Source organism: Marmota marmota, unplaced genomic scaffold (genome assembly GCF_001458135.2).
Source record: "Marmota marmota marmota unplaced genomic scaffold, marMar, whole genome shotgun sequence".
NCBI classification, from domain to species: Eukaryota; Metazoa; Chordata; class Mammalia; order Rodentia; family Sciuridae; genus Marmota; species Marmota marmota.
This window is the reverse complement of record NW_026000026.1, coordinates 73,269,770-73,288,648: the sequence shown is the minus strand read 5'-3', so window position 1 is coordinate 73,288,648 and position 18,879 is coordinate 73,269,770. Positions and strand designations below refer to the sequence as shown.

General features: G+C 42.9%; 1 protein-coding gene and 1 long non-coding RNA gene across 3 annotated transcripts; one reads left to right on the top strand and one right to left on the bottom strand.

Moving 5' to 3' along the window:
• The first annotated feature begins 157 nt into the window (after window positions 1-157).
• Window positions 158-11,368, top strand: Gnpda1 (glucosamine-6-phosphate deaminase 1). Of its 2 annotated transcripts, none has more exons than XM_015485683.2 (7): window positions 158-311; window positions 1,095-1,224; window positions 3,383-3,484; window positions 5,417-5,599; window positions 6,580-6,764; window positions 8,602-8,776; window positions 9,858-11,368. In XM_015485683.2, exons 2-7 carry the CDS (start codon window positions 1,101-1,103, stop codon window positions 9,956-9,958), a joined length of 870 nt encoding a protein of 289 aa, XP_015341169.1. In that variant the 5' UTR covers window positions 158-311; window positions 1,095-1,100; the 3' UTR covers window positions 9,959-11,368. The 2 variants fall into 2 exon arrangements, with proteins under 2 accessions (XP_015341169.1, XP_015341171.1); XM_015485685.2 differs by having other exon boundaries at window positions 235-307.
• Window positions 11,328-17,794, bottom strand: LOC125619111. The gene is made up of 2 exons (XR_007350604.1): window positions 17,340-17,794; window positions 11,328-13,729 (listed from the first exon to the last, which is right to left on the bottom strand). It is a non-coding gene; the product is annotated as an uncharacterized LOC125619111 (long non-coding RNA).
• Between the last annotated feature and the right edge of the window lie 1,085 nt (window positions 17,795-18,879).

Genomic DNA, 18,879 nt, shown 5'->3' with positions numbered 1-18,879 from the left:
GGGGGGCGGGGGGCACGGGGCCAAGAGACTCCTACTAGCCAGGGACCTGGCGCCTCCAAGTCTCTCCTCCTGTGCAAAATCAGGCCCTGACCCCGCAAGTGTGTTTCCCACAGCCCATTTCGGCTTGGCTCGCTCCAGGCCCACGTTAGCTGGTGGTGATGGAGGTCCTGGGCTGGCCAAAGTCGAGCCTGGGGGCCGGCCCGCTGAGTCAGCCAGCGGGGCGGCGCGCACACCGCGTGACCGCGGCCACGTGACCAAAGCGAGGCCCGGGGGCCGGCGCAGTCGCCTCAGCAGCCTCTGGAGGCGTGTGCGTAAGTGGGGAGCGGGGAGGGCGGGACCCTCCTGGTGGGCAGGGGTCCCGGCGTTGTCCCAGTTCCCCCGCGTCCAGGCGCGGCCCGGCGAACCGCTTCCACCCCTTCCAGGAGGGCTGGAGGGAGAGACGAAGTCGTAACCTGGGTGGGGGGGACACTGAACCCCACCACCTCCGCGCGGGCGACCCCCCTCTCCGGCCTCCCCACCATTGATTGTCGTGCTGGGGGTGCCTTCCTTCCGGAGTGATACCTTTACCCGATTGTGCTTTGGGGGAAACTGAGGACCCAACAGTGTTCCCCAAGCAAGGCGGTCGATGAGAGTACCCCTTTTCGAGTGCTGAATAAGAACCCACCTCCCCAGGCAAAGCATCACCCTCACCTGTTCCATTGGCCCAAGATGATCCTAGGGCTCCTCTAGTTCTTGAGCAAGACTATGGGGTGGAGTATCCAGCCTGTAGGGCTGTGGGAGGGGAACTGAGTCAAGCTAGAAGAGAATAATCGCCAACATACTGTGGGGTTTACCAGCATTTTCTCATTTGTTATTCCCTGTCTGAAGTCGGCGAGTAGATACTGCTGTGCCCATTTTTACGTAGGAAATGCCTTCATAGAATGCGGGCGCTTTATGAGTTCCTACCATTGGTAAATGGAGCTGAGATGAGAACCCTGGTCTACCCTCATAATAGCGCCTCCTGGTGGGTGGATGAGGTGCCCAGCCCAGCCTATTCCTCTGAACTCAAAGTGAGGGCCATTGGTTCTTTTTCTCATCTCATCTACCCATTGCAGGACAAGATGAAGCTCATCATCCTGGAGCACTATTCACAGGCCAGTGAGTGGGCGGCCAAATACATCAGGAACCGCATCATCCAGTTTAACCCAGGACCAGACAAGTACTTCACCATGGGACTCCCCACTGGTGTGTTGTGGAATGGAAACGGTGGGATCAGAGGGTTTTAAGGGGCCAGGTTTGGGCTCCTTCAGCCCAGGGACTTACAGGAGGACTTAAGGTATTGGTGCTATGAGAGAACACCAGAGCCCACTCTACATACAGAACAGAGGACCTGGCTTTCTTTATGGGTTGGTTTGGTTGTTGCCTATAGTTCCTATAGAATCTTGGAACAGTTAGATAGGAAGAACTTGATTTTAGGCTACATCCTAAGTCAGCTCTATTAAGGCATTCAGGGTGCCTTAGCAGAATTAAGTCCTGATTTCTTAAAGCATGCATTTTAAGAAAAGAATTAGTTTCCCTTACGTGTATTTGGGGGATGCTAGCTAAGTACCATTCCTGAGAGAATTGAGAAGATAGTTATTCAAATAATTTTCTGTAAGGTTTAATTATGCACAAGATCTAAGTGGAAAAAGTCCTAGTTTCTTTTGAAAAAGGTCAGAATGTTGCCTTTATAGGAAGATAATTTGACTCCAGCTTCTCAAGCTGAATGTCCTAATTATTTCTTTCACAGGTGGGTGGATTTGCCCCATGGGTCTTACCTGACTCATCCACTGGAGTAGGGTCTGTGAAACTTTTTCTGTAAATGACTAAACAGTAAATTACTTTAGACTTCCCTGTTGCACCTACACAACTCTGTCACTGGAATATGAAAACTACCAATAATAGGTTGGTGACTTTTATTGGCTGTGTGCCAGTAAAACTTTACTTATAGACACTGAAGTTTTCATATGTTGCAAAACATTCTTTTTGATTTTTTTTTGATACTGGGACTTGAACCCAGGGGTGCTTAACCACTGAGCCACCTTCCCAGCCCTTTATTATAATTAACTTAGAGACAGGGTCTTGTTGAGTTGCTGAGGCTGGCTTTGAACTTGCAATCTCCTGCCTCAGCCTCCTGAGCTGGGATTACAGGCATGCACCATTCTTTTGATTTTTAAAATGTAAAAACAATTCCTTCTTAATTTTTTTTTTTTCCTTTTTGTATTGGGGATTGAACCCAGTGGCATGTTAACACTGAGTTCCATCCCCTATCCTTATTTTTTTTTTTTAAATTTTAAGACAGGGTTTCACTAAATTGCTTAGGTCCTTGCTAAGTTGCTGAAGCTGGCCTTGAACTTGTGATTCTCCTGCCTCAGCCTCCTGAATTGCTGGGTTTACAGGTGTGTGTCACTGCACCTGACTAAGAACCATAGTTAACTCATGAACTCATACAAATAGGCAGCAGGCCCAATTTGGCCTGTGGACCAAAGTTTGCTGAACTCTGCATTGGAGCCCTGTGAGAGTGGTATCTGCCTGCAACTTGTGAAACCACCTGTGGCTCAACCCTGTTGGAGTTGTATTAACATCCTGTCTCCTATCTAGAGTGAGCCAGCCTCCACCTGATCAGTCTGGCTTCTGTGTCAGGCAACTCATTGCTAATTCCGGTTATCACACAATCAGATCCAAGCTCTGCAGAGTGGCATTGAAGGCCCTTCAGAACCAGACCCCTTGCTGCCTGTCACATTTTAAACAGCACAGCATTTCCAAGTGGGTTCCTTGTCATAGGGACCAGTCGATTATTTTTGGTGGGACTGGGGGAGTTTCCATTGTCATTCATTCAGCAGATGTTTATTAAGTGTGTCTGTTAGCCAAGCAGTTCTTAGCTCTGGGGATGCAGCAACAAACGAAAGGGTTTGTTATTAATTCCTGTCTTCCAAAGCTTAAATTATAGTGGGAGAGATAGACAAGTTAATTAGCAAAGTGTGGAGTATGTTAGACGGCAATAAGAAGGAGGGAGAAAAATGAAGCAGGGAAGAAGGTTAGGGAGTATTTAGATGGAGGTTTGCCATGTTGGATATATTGGCAGGGAAATCCATTCTGAGAAAGTAACAGAGGAGAGGCCTGAAGAAGTGAGTTAGCCGTACAGATACCTGAAGAGTATTCCCATTAGAATAGCATGTGCACAGGCCCTGAGGTAAAGTGACTCGTGCAAGATAAGGTATGCAGAGGGGTAGCCAAGGGCCCAATAATGTGGAGCCTTTGTAAGGACGGGTTACCACTGATAGTGAAATGAGAAGCTGTTGATGGATTTTGAAAATATGAATGACTATCTGATTTGGATAGGTTTTTAATTTTCCTCTTGCAGGGAGCACCCCACTTGGCTGCTATAAGAAACTGATTGAGTACTACAAGAATGGAGACCTGTCCTTTAAATATGTGAAGACCTTCAACATGGATGAGTATGTGGGTAAGTCTTTCTCTTTCAGGGTTCTAACCTGATTCCAGGAGTCATGCTCTTCTTTCAGAGGCTCACCTCTGGAGAGAAATGGGAGCATCTCAAGGAACCAGTGACATTTGGTGATAGGCTCAGTTATTGATAACCTCTCACTTTCAGCCTTGGTTTAGTTGAGTTATAAAATGAAGTTAATAAAGATGACCTCATGGGTTGTAAGCATTATGATACTCACAGATATGGAAGCTTCTAGCACATAGTAAACATTTAATGAATACTTAATATTAGGGTACTTCCTTCCCCTTTGTCTGCTTCCCAGCTCAGTGCTATTTCTTTCTGGAACAAATGCATGCAAGTAGAATCTTGGCTGGGGTGGTTCGAAGATTCTTTGTCTATATTTTCTCTCTAGTGTGCATCCTCTACTTCCCTTTTTTCTTTCTTTCGGTTTTTTTTTTTTTTTTTTGGTGTGTATGAGACTGCGGATTGAACCTCAGGATTGCTTTACCACTGAGCTATGTCCCCAGCCCTTTTAATTTTGGGGATGGGGGTCTCATTAAATTCCAAGGCTGGCCTTGAATTTGCAGTCCTCCTGCCTTAGCCTCCCAAGTCCCTGGGATTTTGGGTGTGCGTCACCATGCCTGGCTCCTTTAGCTCTCCTTTCTGCCGGGTACACTTGGAGGGGAGCTGAGGCTTGGTCTTCTATTACCTTTCTGTTCCCCACTTCCCCATATTATAGTAGCTTCACTTTAAATGTTCTTTTAAAAAGGATTGTAGTAAAATATATACAACATAAAATTTGCCATCTCAAATGCCAGGTTGATGTTTGAGTCTGTAGTCCCAGCTATTTAGGGGCTAAGGCAGGAGGATCACTTGAGCCAGCCTGGGCAACATAGCAAGACCCCATCGCAAAAAAAAAAAAAAAAAAAAAAAAAAAAAATTATATATATACACACACACACACACACACACATACCATCTTAATCACTTTTATGTGTACACTATGATAGTGGTAAGTACATTCACATAGTTGTGCAACCAATCTCAGAATTCTTTTCATCTCATAAAACTGAGACTCTGTTTCCATTAAACAACTCCCTGTTTCCTGTTTTCCCCAGGCTCTGGGAACCACCATTTTATTTTCTGCTTTCGTGAATTTGATTTCCCTAGATACCTCATATAAGTAGATTCATAAAGTATTTGACATCTTATGTCTGGCTTCTTTCACCTAGGAGAATGTCTTCAAGATTCATCCCATGTTGTAGCACTGTGTTGGATTTTCTCATGTTTAAGGCTGATTTTAATTTTTTTTTGTACTGGGGTACTCTACCACTGGGCTACATCCCCAGCCCTTTTTATTTTGAGATAGAGTTTTGATAAGTTGCTGAGTCTGGCCTGGAACTTACCATCCTCCTGTCTCAGTCTATTGAATTACGGGGATTATAGACACAGGCCACCACAGCTAGCTTGAATTTAAATATTCTTAATGCTCAACATTAACCATTTATTTTAAACATTAGTTTTCTTTCTGGATTAAAAAAAAAAAAAAAAACAAATACATTTTGAGAAGCCCTGAGATAATTTTCTCCAGCCACTTGGTATTTAAGTTGGGGTTTAAGTCGAGCAGGGTATAAATGGTGGGGTATGTTTGCTTCCTTTCCCAGATGAGTCCAGTCCTACCCCAGGTGACCAGGCTACCTCCAGAAGCCCAGAGTATTCCCACCCTCCAGCCTATGGTCATTCCCTTGTGAATGAGGGGATTTCCCAGGCCCAGCTCCATAGTCAGTGGATACCTAATGGACACCAGCTCAGCCTGTCCCAGGAGGATGGGAGGCAGGGGGCTGGTGTCCAGGGCTTTCTGATGGACAGTCCCCTAAGTGTTCTGGCATCTTCCTTGGGAGGAGAGCTCTAGCGCAGCCTGGGTATGACTAAATTTCTATGACCCCACAGGCCTTCCTCGGGACCACCCAGAGAGTTACCACTCCTTTATGTGGAACAACTTCTTCAAGCACATTGATATCCATCCAGAGAACACCCACATTCTGGATGGGAATGCAGCTGACCTGCAGGCTGAGTGTGATGCCTTTGAGCAGAAGATCAAGGCTGCAGGCGGGATCGAGCTGTTTGTCGGAGGTGAGCTTAGCACTCCTCAGCACACATCCAGGCCCAGGCCCAGGCCCAGGCCGGCTGGATCGTATGGCAAGGACATGATGCCAAGCCTGTCCCTATGAAGCCCTCTTTGTGCTTGTGACACTGGGGTCATCTATCACCATGTGGATGCAGGGAAGGCATAGAGAAAGTGGGAGTCTTGGGTCCTAGCCCTGGCTCTGTTGCTCAGAATGGAACCGTGATCATGGAACCTCCTGTTTCTACACTTTGATGCTTTATGTAAACTGAGAGGTTTGAGATTTGGACACAGATCTTTTATCCCCAATCTTTAGGCTTTATGGATCAGTCATGTAATTTACCTAAACATTAAAATCATGGACTCATGTAGTTTCAGAAAATTCCATATGGCCCTTGCATGCTCTCCATAGGACCTGAACCCAAGAGAAGTTGTGTGACTTATCAAGGTCAGCCAGTGAGGAGCAGTGAGAAGGTGGGACCCTGGGGAATCTACCTCTGAGGCTTAGGCTCTTATTCCTACGTAGGTTCTTATTCCTATTCTACATGTTACTACCTTGGGCATCACCCACAGGGGTATAAAATTGGGCTAACTTTTTCTGGGTCTAACTTCTATAAGAATAGGGAGGAAAAACCTTGCATATTCTGAGGTTTAGGAACTCGGCAGCCGCTGTCTAGGTGCTGGGTGTGTTTTCCCTGTAGACAGGAGACAGAGAAGTCATACTTCTCAATAATCTGGGGGGTCAGGAGCTATTTGGAGTGCCCCTTACTGAGCTTCCTGAAGGTGGAAGCAAATTAACAGTGTCTGTGCCTCAGATAGAAATGGTGAGGGAAGGGGCAGAGTTGTACCTCAAGAGTACAAATGAGGAGATAGTTTTCAAGGATTTTTTTTTTTTTCCAGACCCTAGTTAGAGAAGGAGAGATTGTCCAGTTTTGAAATTGTGGATTCCTAGGACTCACAGAGCTGTTGTGGCTGTCTCTTTCTCTAGGCATCGGCCCTGATGGACATATTGCCTTCAATGAGCCAGGTTCCAGCCTGGTGTCCAGGACTCGTGTGAAGACATTGGCCATGGACACCATTCTGGCCAATGCTAGGTTCTTTGATGGTGATCTTGCCAAGGTGCCCACCATGGCCCTGACAGTGGGTGTAGGCACTGTCATGGATGCTAGAGAGGTAAGGGTGCAGGGGTCCACCAGCCTTTGTTAGAGTTGGGGCCAGTAGGCTTGTCTTTTTGTTGTTAATTGTAGCTATACAGCTGAACATATTCTTATGTAATAAATAAGGCTAAAATCCGAGCTGGTCCTGTTTCTCTCCCTTCTTTGGAGGTAATCATTGTTCCCAGTGCGGGTAAATCCAGTAAGCAGTTTTTGTGTGTCTTTGGCTAATTGACCAGGGGCTGCTACCTGATCTTGGCCTCTGCTGATGTTCCACTTCCATGCTTCTCACAGGCAGAGAGAACCCCAGCACAACTAATGTGGGAATGTGAATTTGTACTTGCCTAGGCACTGAGAAGGGTGGAAGGTGTCCCTGAAGTTGGTCACTATTTGAAAGAATGCTTCTCCTGCAATCCAAGGATGTGATGATTATGGCCCTGTGCTCAGGAATAATAAATGTAGTGAAGTGTGATTAAAAGATAAGTCTTTAAGGCTTTGGGGATATAGCCAGTGGCAGAGCAATTGCCCAGCATGCACAAAGCCTTGGGTTCAATCCCTAGTACCACCAAAAAAAAAAAAAAAAAAAAAAGTGTCTTGAACTGAATTTAGGGAGTTTTTCTCCTAGAAAATTGGTTATCATTTGGGGTGTGTGTGTGTGTCTCTGTGTGGTTCCAGTGTCCTTACTGCTTTCATTAGAATTTTAGAAATATTTTCTATTCCTTTGTGAGATATATTCAGTGAGTGACTGGAGACATTTTAGCTTCAAATTTCTTTTCCAAGATCTATAAGCAAACATCTAAGTCAGTGGAAAAGTTTTCTAATTATACAGTGAATTTCTGTGAAATGAATGATGTCTCCTAGATTTCCACTGGGTAACCCTGAATCAGTAGCTAGGGGGTCGCTCTGCTTGCTGGTCGCTCTGTTTGGGGGCCATCCTTATCTAGTGAAGGTATATGGTCTGGGGAATGATCTGGGCTGGAAATCAGGAAAATCTCTTCTAAAATGAGCTTAGAGTTGCTGAGGGGTTCTGAACTTCAGTCGGGTTCTCTCTATGCTTCTTTTAAGAGAGGGAGAGTTCCGGCAGGGGCTGTAGCTCAGTGGTGGAGCACTTGCCTCACACTGTGAGGCACTGGGTTTGATCCTCAGCACCACATAAAAATAAACATATTGTGTCCATCTACAACTAAAAAAAATATTAAAAAGGGGGAGAGGGAGAGAGCGAGCGAGAGGGAGAAGTAGAGAGAGGAACGAACAGAAAATTCTATTCACAACTCCATGGCACAAGTATATTAAAATGGAAAGATATCTGTAGAGCTGAATTCTTTAGGATCACTTTCTGGCACTTATGCTCTTAATAATTGAACTGTTAGGTGGAGTCTCTACGTCTTTTATATGAACAAGAAATATCACTTCAAGTCAGGTTAAATGCTATGAACTGGAAGAGATCAAATTAAGGGAATCCCTTTTTGGGATTCAACCTTAAGGGACCCACAGGTAACTCCTGGAATTGTTTCCAAAACCACAGGGTAGCTGGTGCAGGCAGGGGCCTCTTTCACACACTGCGAAAGCTGATCTAGCTATTGGGATGACCCGTGTGGGCCTGTGCACGGCACAGGGCACCTTCAGAGTTATCATTAAAATTGTCTGGAGGCACTGTCATGTGGTGGTGGTCAAGAGCATAGACTCAAGTCACAAATGACCCTGGGCAAGTTACTTAACTTCCTGGAGCCTTATTTCCTTTTCCTAAAAGGTAGGAGTTTGTGTGATAAGACACAGAGAGCTAGCAATAAAAAAATTATCTTTTTAGCATTTGTTGTCTGGGCTGCTCCATCATGGGCTTGCTTTCTCATCCCCAGGTGATGATCCTCATCACAGGCGCTCACAAGGCTTTTGCTCTGTACAAGGCCATTGAGGAGGGGGTGAACCACATGTGGACTGTGTCTGCCTTCCAGCAGCATCCCTGCACCGTGTTTGTGTGTGATGAAGATGCCACCTTGGAGCTGAAAGTGAAGACTGTCAAGTATTTCAAAGGTGAGGGAGGGTGGATATGGGAGTAGGTAGTCAAGCCCAAGCATGCTAGGAATGAGGAATAGATTTTGTTTTCATTATGGCCATTTTATTTTTTTATTTTTGTGTACTGGGGATTGAACCAGGCACACTCTATAACCGAGCTGTACATCCCCAGCCCTTTTTATTTTTTGAATCAAGGTCTCACCAAGTTGCTAAGGCTGGCCTCAAACTTATGATCCTCCTGCCTCAGCTTCCTGAGTTGCTGAGATTACAGGTGTGTGCCACCACACCTAGCTCATTCAATCCCCCGACCCCCTCTCCTGTGCTGGGGATGGAACTCAGTTTCTCCACATGCTAGACAAGTGTTCCACCACTGAATTACATTCCCAGCCCTCACTTTGGCCATTTTAATGGATACCTAGAATCTCAAAAATCAGACTCTACTGCCTCACAATACAGTCATTTCTCTACCATCCATGACTGCAAGGGTCAACTTCTGGAGATGTTTGCTCTGAGGAGGCAAAAAAACCAAAACAAAACAAAAAAAAAAACCCAAAGTTTTAGTCAAAGAGCTGTGTGTGATCTCCTTGTGATGATATTGAGTCTTGGGTGTTCTCAGTCTAGATCTCATACACATCTTTCCCCTTAAGTCAAGGTCCTGAAGTGCCTTGAAGTGAAGATCTACAGGATCTTTCTTTTACTTTAAAAGGATATTTACTAGAGGGTTGGGTGTAGCTCAGTGGGAGTTTGCCAAGCACATGTAAAGCCCGAGCTTCAATCCCTGGTACACCTCCTGCTTTAGGCAAATTACATGAACACTCTCATCTAATAAATAGGAAGGTAAATTAGGAATTTTTCTTTGTTGAAAAGATTAACCTTTAAATAGTCAGCTGTCCTTGTGGTTGTGTTGACGGAACTTCCATGAACTCTAGCATTCACTGGGAGTAACAAACTCTTCCTGCTCTTAAGGTTTTTATGATTTGGAGATCAGAAAGATAAGAGTGTCAGTTCTAGGATAAAATTGGAGAGCTTCTAGAAGTTCTTGTTGATAATCGTGGAACTCTTGCCTCTATCTGCATTAACTACTTTTTTTTTTTAATAGGTTTAATGCTTGTTCATAACAAGTTGGTGGACCCCCTGTACAGTATCAAAGAGAAAGAAATTGAGAAAAGCCAGTCTTCTAAGAAACCATACAGTGATTAGCCTATGCTGGGACCTACTATCAAGTACCTCATAGGAAATTTTCTTTAGGAGAACAGAATTGTTTTTTTTTAGTCCAGTATGGTTACTGCAGTAAGTAGGTGAACTTACTCTTCTTGGTTCCGAGGCTAGAAGCCTTGTCAATGGAGTTCAGCTGTGGAATGACATGTAACTTAATCAGAAACAGTCTCTGAACAGTGTTCTCCATCATGTTGCTGTCCACCACACTCATGTTAGGGCTTCTTGGCTTTTTGTTCTGCCTTAGCCACTGTTCACGTGTACAACACACTCCTGTCAGGAATTTCTATCCTTATGTGCACCTATTAGGGGGTGGGAATTAGGGGCTTGTGTATTTTGGACTCAATCTCTTTAGAGTCTTGAGACCTCCTCTTGAGCAGGCCTGCCCCTTAGGTGAGAACTGCTGCTTCAGGTTAAGGCGTGAACTTGATATCTAAATGACATACAAGGTAGCAGCTTCTCTGGTCAGTAACAAGTACCACAGAAAGAAAACTGTTCCTTACTCTCTTTCTCCTAGTTGTTTTTCTACTCTCAAGATGGCTTTTCCATGAACTGGGAGGACTCCTTGGAGGAGGATTTGGGTGGCTGGGGCTAAAAGAGGTAGCTTTTGCTATTAACTCCAAAGCCTCCAGGGGTCCATCCATGACAAACTTCTCTCCCTTTGGGGACCCAAAAGGAGAGGTAGAAACCTTTTCCCTCTAGAGCCCTGTGTTTTTGTCAGAGGTCTCTTACATACTCATCAGTAAGGAGGAGACGCACCAGGGCAACAGACACTTCTACAGCTTCAGGGTTGTGATCATACAAGGTGCTGGGGCAGAAAGCAGCTCAGTTCTGAGTTTAGTCACTACACTCAAATGCCACACTCTCCTGCCTCCCTCAGAGTTAAGTGCCAAGGCCACACACCAGATACTTTTAGTATTGTTGCCCCATTTAACATACCCTGCTCCTGTAACCCTCTCAGGTTTGTGTGGTAGGATCTGATGTCAGAATATCAAGAATTACAAGCCTGGGCTGTGGATGTGGCATTTGCCTAATGTGCATGAAGCCCTGGGTTCTGTTTTCAGCACCACAAAAAATTTCAAAAAACAAAAACCCTTTGCCCATTTGTCCTTCAGCCCTCCCTGCCAAATATTTTGTTGCTGTCTTCCTCTTATGCCCTTAAGCCTTTGTGGAGTGGTTGCTGCCTCAGCCTCCCTGTTCTTGTGCCTGTTTGAAGCTACTGCTGCCTATTTCTGGGAAAATTCTGGCTCAGGCCTCTCTTAAAGTGCTGCCTTTGGCACCAGCATCTCGTCCTTTAGCTTTTATACGTGATTGTGCTGTCATTCTGTGTTAAGCTAATCAATCAGTGGACTTGTTTACAATGTGATTTTTTCTATTAAATCCAATATTTTCAATAAAGTGTGTCATTTGTGGATTTCTACCTCCGAAGTTCAGAAGGTTGTCTTCTGAAGTTTTGTTTCCAAAATTGATAAATTTTGTAAGTAGCTGGTGAACCAAGCTTCACACTGAGTCCTCACAAGAGCTTGCAGGAAGATCACCAGCATAGCAACAGTCTGTTGGTCTTTAATCATCAGGGTGAAAAAAGATTTTTATAAAAATGAAGCACCTATGTGAAAAAAGGTGGGAATAAACAGATGAGCAATACATTTTCATATTGTGGCTATACTTGAGATTTAAGCAGGGATAATGGCTATTAAAAATGATAGGAGCTGGGGATGTAGCATTGGTAGCATGCTTATCTAGCACGTGTGAGGCCCTGGTTTCAATCCCCTGCACTGCAAAAATATCTGCAAGTTATGCAAAAATACAATTTTTTTGTGTTAAAGTTCTAGGTAAAGAAATATCTTTGGTCATATAATTAAGGACATATAAATAAGAAGGGTTTTTATTTTATTGGAGTATAATTTACATGCCAGTAAAATCCACTTGATATAAATCCATTGATTTTTAGGTGTGTGGAGTTGTGTGATCCTCTTCATCATTCCACAAAGCTCCCTGCTTCTGCCTCCAGTCCCAGGTGGTCATTGATATGCTCTGTCTATAGACTGACCTTTCCTGGACATATTTTTGTAGGGAGGCAGTGCTGGGGATTGAACCTAGAGCCTTGTATATATGTGCTAAGTACATACTCTACCACTGAGTTATATCCCTACCCTTATTAGACGTTTCATATAAATGGAATTTATGACATCTTTTGTGTCTGACTTCTTTGACTCGGCATAACATCTTTGGTGATTATGTGTATTTTGTGTTGCTGGTTATTGAACTCAGGAACTTGTGCATGCTAAGCACTCTTCCACTGTGCTGTATCCCCAGTCCAAGCATATTTTTTGAGGTGGTCCACATAACAGCAGTTGTCCATTCTTTTTTGTTAGTATTCCATTGTGTGGACATACCACATTTTGTTTATCCAGTCAAGATAAAATTAACTATAGTAGAATTTAAAGAAAAAGGATTTAGAGATGACAGCCAAACTGGAGACATCTGTATGAACTTGAGACCTTGAAGAGATCTGATCTCAATCTGCTTCCCTGGTGGCCCAACAGCAGGATCATCCTTCTAATACCAGTACTTATGTGAATCAAGTGGGACTTGCACCTCTGGGCCAGTTTAAACCTCGAATCTACCCCAGGCTTGTTGGCGAGGACCTAATTATATGTTTTGGGGCAGGGATCATGGTGGTGGACCTGAAGTATCTTGCTGCTAGAAAACAAGGGTGCTTGGGCTGGGGTTGTGGCTCTGGTAGAGCACTTGCCTAGCATGCATAAGGCACTGGGTTCGATCCTCAGCACCACATAAATGTAAAATAAAGATATTGTGTCCACCTAAAACTAAAAAATATTTAGAAAAAGAAAAAGAAAACAAGGGTGCTTTCAGGGGTGTCTAAGGTAGTGTTGAAAAGACAAAACAGCCAGTTAAATTGGACTCCACTGACCAGGTTGTGATAATTTGATTAAAAATACTAAATACAGTCTACAGTGACGTGTTGAATCTATAAAACTGAAAGTCTGATACTCAAAAAGGGAAAAGGTAGTATTAAGTGTACAAAGAGTAGTGTTTCAGGAAGTGTGGATAGAATGTGTTTAAAGTATAATATTTGGTCAATAGTGGCAGCATGGACATAAAAAGGTGTCACCTTCCTTCTCCCTATGTAGTCTGCTCATAAGTACAGATGCACTGCTGTGGCCTACTCTTCCTCCTCCTTTCGGGTCTCTGAAAATATTCAAATGCCATTTGTTAGATCTTCCCTGACCCTACAATACAAAGTGGCAATCTCTGAAGCCTGCCCTCCCTGCCCTGCTCTTTTTTCTCAGAACCATTTACTGACAGGATTTCCCCATTCAATTTAAGCTCCATGAAGGCAGACTTTGTTAAATCCTACTCTATCCCGTACCATAACAGTGCCATAGAAGGCACCACTGTTTGCTGAACAAGAAGCATGCTCCCCAAGAGTAGCAATCATACATGAGAAGCAAGGAAAGTAGCATATTACATGATGATGGGTTAGCACTACCAAGAAGGAAGTCTGTCTAAGTGTGACAAGATGCTAGTGAAGCCTGCCTAAGTGTCAACAAGGCACTCTGTGACTGTGATGAGACAGTGGGTAAGTAAAACAGAATGGAGTTACTTGAACCTCAAGGGAGCCCTAATGCCATCAGGTAATCAGACTAGTAATCATGCCCACCCCATTGAGTCTCCTTGAAGACCAATTCATAAGGTCTCAAGCCGCTCCGTCAGCTTTTCTCGACTGATGACCTTGAAAATAGAATAGAAAATAATGTCCACAAGTTCCCACCACCACACACACCCATATGCCCAAGCTGGCCTGGAAATTGCAATCCTCCTGCCTCAGCCTCCCAACTCACCAGGATTACAGGAATGCGCCACCACGCCCAGCTGGCTCGCAGTTTTTAATTCTCAAGGTGGTCCACACTCAGTCCTCAGTAATTGGTTTAAATTCAATCACTGGCTCTAGCAGTTTCTGCCTTAGGTAGGCTAACTGTTCCCCATCCCTTTCCTTTTTAGAAATTGTTCAGTTTGTTTAGCTTTTTACCTGTTGTGAGAACATCCCTTTCTTTCTCAAATACACTCCAGATTTTCATCTCCCCTCCACTCGAACAGCACCTATCAAAGTCTCCCAATGACCTTAACACTGACTGCTTGATTGTTAGAGCTCATATTACTTATGTGCAGCATCTGACACAATTGATTACTCCTCCCTTCAAACTTGACTTCCAGGACAGCACACACTGCTGGTTTCCTTCCCTTACTGACCTGACCATTCCCTGTCTCCTTTGCTGGTTCTTCCTCATTTCCTCAGCCTCTTAGCATTTGCGCCAGTCCTTGGCCCTTTCTCTATATACAACTTACTCCTTTGATAAGCTAGCTCATCTAGTCTCTTGGCTTTAAAGATCATCTACATGTTGTCTCCAATATTTTTATCTCTAGCATGAATCTCTACCTGCCTATCTAACATCTCTGCTGGGATAACTACCAGGCATCTCCAACATACTTTCCCACAACTAAATTCCTAATCTTCACCCACAAACCCATGCTGTCTACATAGTCTTCTCTATCACAACTGCTCAGAACACCTAGAAATCAACCCTGATGCTTCACTATCTCTCAATACATATGCAGTCTATGAGCAAATCTTATTAGTTTTGCCTTCAAGCTAAGTACAGAATCTAATTCTCAAGAATTTTTTTTTTTTTTTTTTTTTTTTGTATTACTGGGGTACTGAAGATTGAAACCAGGAGTGCTCTACCACTGGGCTATATACCCAGCCATTTTTATTTTCAGACAGGGTCTCACTAAGATGACAAGGCTGCCTTGAACCTGTGATCCTCCTGCCTGAGCTGCCCAAGGCCCTGGGATTATAAGTATGTGCCATCATGCCAGGATCCAATTCCCCAAATTCTGCTGGCACATTAGCACAATCCATCTGTACTTCTTACCCGAGTTGCCACAAATGGCCTAACTGATTTCTAAGCTTGCTCACCCCTAAAACCTAACTCAGACCATATTATTCCTCTGTACAAAGTCTTCTAAATTCACTCAAGCCCTGGAACTGTCTGTAGTACTACCCATTCACATCCTATCTCTTACTGTTCTTCCTTCCTCGGTCTATTTCAGCCCTTACTGCTTACTATATTGTTCCTAGAGCCCTCTAACATGTCCCCATCCCAAGGGCATTTGCCCTGGTGTCTATACCTGGAATTTTGTCTTTCCAAGCAGCTAAAAGGGTCACAGCCACATTGCCAAGCCTTTGTCATTGTGCTATTATAAAGAAGTCTTTTCCCTCTTTAAAATTCCAGCATTGTGCCTGGCATGGTGGCACACACCCATAATTCCAGCCGCCTGGGAGGCTGAGGCAAGAGGATGAGACAGGAGGCTTTCGAGTTCAAAGCCAGCCTCAGCAACAGGGAGGTGCTAAGCAACTCAGTGAGACCCTGTCTATAAATAAAATACAAAATAGGACTTGGGGTGTGGCTCAGTGGTCAAGTGACCCTGAGTTAAATCCCCAATATGCCCACAACACACACCAAAAAAGGGCTGGGGATGTAGCTCAGTGGTTAAGCACCCTTGGGTTCAATCTTTGGTACCAAAAAATAAAAAATAAATTTAAAAAATAAAAAATTTAAAAAAAATCCAGCACTGCCCTGCTTCCCCTAACTCCCTATCTCCTCCTTGACTTCTTTCCACTGACACTTATCTTCTGGTGACCTATATAGTTTGCCTATTGTCCATCTCTATCCATCAGAATTTAAGTTCACAAGGGCAGGGACAGTATATCCATTTTATTCATTGCTATGTTCTCAGCAACTAGAAAAATAGGCCCATTATGAGGTGCTCATTATTTGTTAAATGAGTGAATTATTCAAGGAAGTATAATAAGTTGCAAAAGTGGAATGGATTGAGAGTAAGATACATAATTGCTTTAAAAATTTTATGTTGCATAAGTTTATTTTTTCTTTTTTGGGGGTTGTTTTTATAATGGGATAAAACAGTCTAAGCAAGTTAAAGAAATAACTGTGCTAACTCTGCTAGCTACATGAGCATCAGAATCTCACAGTTTTCAATGTGCACAATCTTCTCCAAAGCATCCTATGGCTCAGAGAAATATGGGAATGCTTGGAGTGGTGAATCTTCAAGCCACCAAGTAATTGTACAAAGTCTAGACTATGGGTGCTGAAAGTCGATAAGCACCGTAACATCTGTGAAGAACATCCCTAAAGTTCCTAGAGCCAGCCTTCTGACCACAAAACCTCATCCTGGTCTGCTGACCAATTATTTTTATTCAGCCAAGTTTAGGGAACAAACTGTCTTCTTCTTTTTAACCAGCATCAGTGGGCATCACATTGGTACAATTCTTTGGTCCTACTCAGGAGCTTGATAAATAACTTAATTGCCTTCCATTAGTAGCTGAAGATATGTGTACCTGTTAGGCATAATACTTGCCATTGTGGAACAATTGAATAAGATAGCAACTACGGATCAAGTAAATTTTAAGTGGCCTAAAAGTTTTTGGTAATACTACTCTTCCTGCCTTGCTGATATTGTTATATTCTGTCTCCCAAGGTATAAAAGATACTATGATGAAACACAATGAGAAAAATTATAATCCCAGAAATTAAGTCTGCTTCTGTTAACAAAATACTATTCCTAGCTGAACTGGTCACTCTGTGTTTGTATGTTTGTTTTTTGAGATTGAGTCTCACCATTTTGTCTAAGTTGGTCCTGAACTGCTGGACTCAAGTGATCTTACTATCTCAGCCTCCCAGAGTAGCCAGGACTAGATTCTTGCCCCACCAGGTCTCCTAGGCCACTCTATTTTTATAACAGGGGAACTGCTGCCACCTGTTGGTGATGCTTATAACAAAGTTAATATTTGGTGGGAGATCCAAATTCCAGTCAATGAAACCATATGAATCACCTCAAGATTCTTACCTGATTAACTCACTACTCTTGACAGAAAAATAAATAGCAGGTATATTATGGGATTTCTAATGTAAACTAGAGCCCTCTACTACTAAAAAATGACCTTATTGACAATGCTGCAGGCCTGGAAAGATGGTTTCCAAGTCTTTTCTGTTTGCCACATCTCTAGACAGAAAGAAAAGCACTCCAAGCTCTTCAAGTTTTAGCCAAAACAGCAAGCTAGTTCTCTCAGTGCAAAGCCATGTGGGCCCAGCTGATCCACAGGATAGTCTGATCAACTTGTCCAGGGTTTAATGACCACCTCCCCCCAATAAATCTGAGCAGGAAAATGACCATCCAAGTAAGCCTATAAAGCTGCACATGCAGCAAAGAAGTATCCTGAGGAAAAACTGATTTGAAGACCTTGATCATTGATTTATCGTACCTGCTAGGACTAGGTGATCAATTAGCCTTCAAGAAAAGTTTTTCAGCTCCTGGTCAATCTAGGTGTTTTAAGATATAATGAAGTTTATACAGCACTAACAATAAAAATGGATTTTGACAATTAAGACATGGTGACTATGTAGTAATGTGGTATCCTGGATTGGACCCTGGAACAGAAAATGACATAAAGGAAAAACTCTGAATAAAATATGGACTGTAATTAAAAATATATCAACACTGGTTCATTAATGTGACAAATGCACCATACTAACGTTCAGTAATAACGGGAAATTTGGTATAGGATATATGGGAACCCTATGCTACCTTTGTAGTTTTTTATAAATCTAAAACTATTCTATAAGTTTCCTTTAAAAAAACCAAAAAATTATGAGCTGGGTGCAGTGGTACACCTGTAATTCCAGCAGCTCGAGAGGCTGAGACAGGAGGACTTCGAGTGCAAAGCCAGCCTCAGCACTGTGAGGCGCTAAACAACTCAGTGAGACCCTGTCTCTAAATAAAATACAAAATACAGCTGGGGATGTGACTCAGTGGTTTAAGTGCCCCTGAGTTCAATTCCTGATAACAAAATAAATAAATGAATAAATAAATAAATAAATAAATGTTAAACAAGATGTACCTCAATTGACAAATACAGGCCCTTTGTTCCATCACAAACAAGCTTAAAAATTCAGAGCTTCTATTTTGATGTAAGGAAAAAAGTTATTTGGAAGCTTATTTTAATTTCTCCACTCTAGACCCACAAACCTTTCATATAAAATCAAGAGACATCGCCTCTTTAATTCCTACCAAAAGGACCCATAAAGGTTCATGTCAATGTATGGCAAATCTCAGTCCACTTGTAAGATAAGGTCTTCTTATTTTGTCCTTAGGTACAAAACTCTATTCCATCATATACTTTTGTGACATGGCAACTTTCCCCAAACTCAGTTGTTTTACAGGGTAGTCAGGGAGTTACCCCAATCTTTTATTTTACTCAGAAACAAAAATACTCTACCCAAACTATACCATATCAAAATCAGCTTATAACTATGCCTCAAAAATAAGGCTTTGCGGGGCTGGGGGTGTAGCTCGGTGGTAGAGTGCTTGCCTAGCAAACATGAGGCAATGGGTTCAATCCTCAGCACCACATAAAAATAAAGAAAGAAAGATATTGTGTCCATCTACAACTAAAATTTTTTTAAATTAAAAAAATAAGGCTTTACTATGTAACAACAAATCCCACCATTATGTATAATTATGATCTATCACTAAAAAATATGGGTAAAAAATAAGGCTTTATAAGCCTTAAGTTCTTTGATAAAACTAAGGGATCAATATTTTGTACCTAAGAAAGGAAGAAAGAAAACATTCAGGTGAATAAATACCTGTGTTAGGTTTTTAAAAATCATAAAAGAAGAAAAATATCCTTCCATTTCTTTCACAAAACCCTACTATGAAGACTTCTTTCCTACATCTATGATATCATCAATATACAACAGCTTAAAATAAAATGATCGGTAGCAAATATCAACCAGCTTATG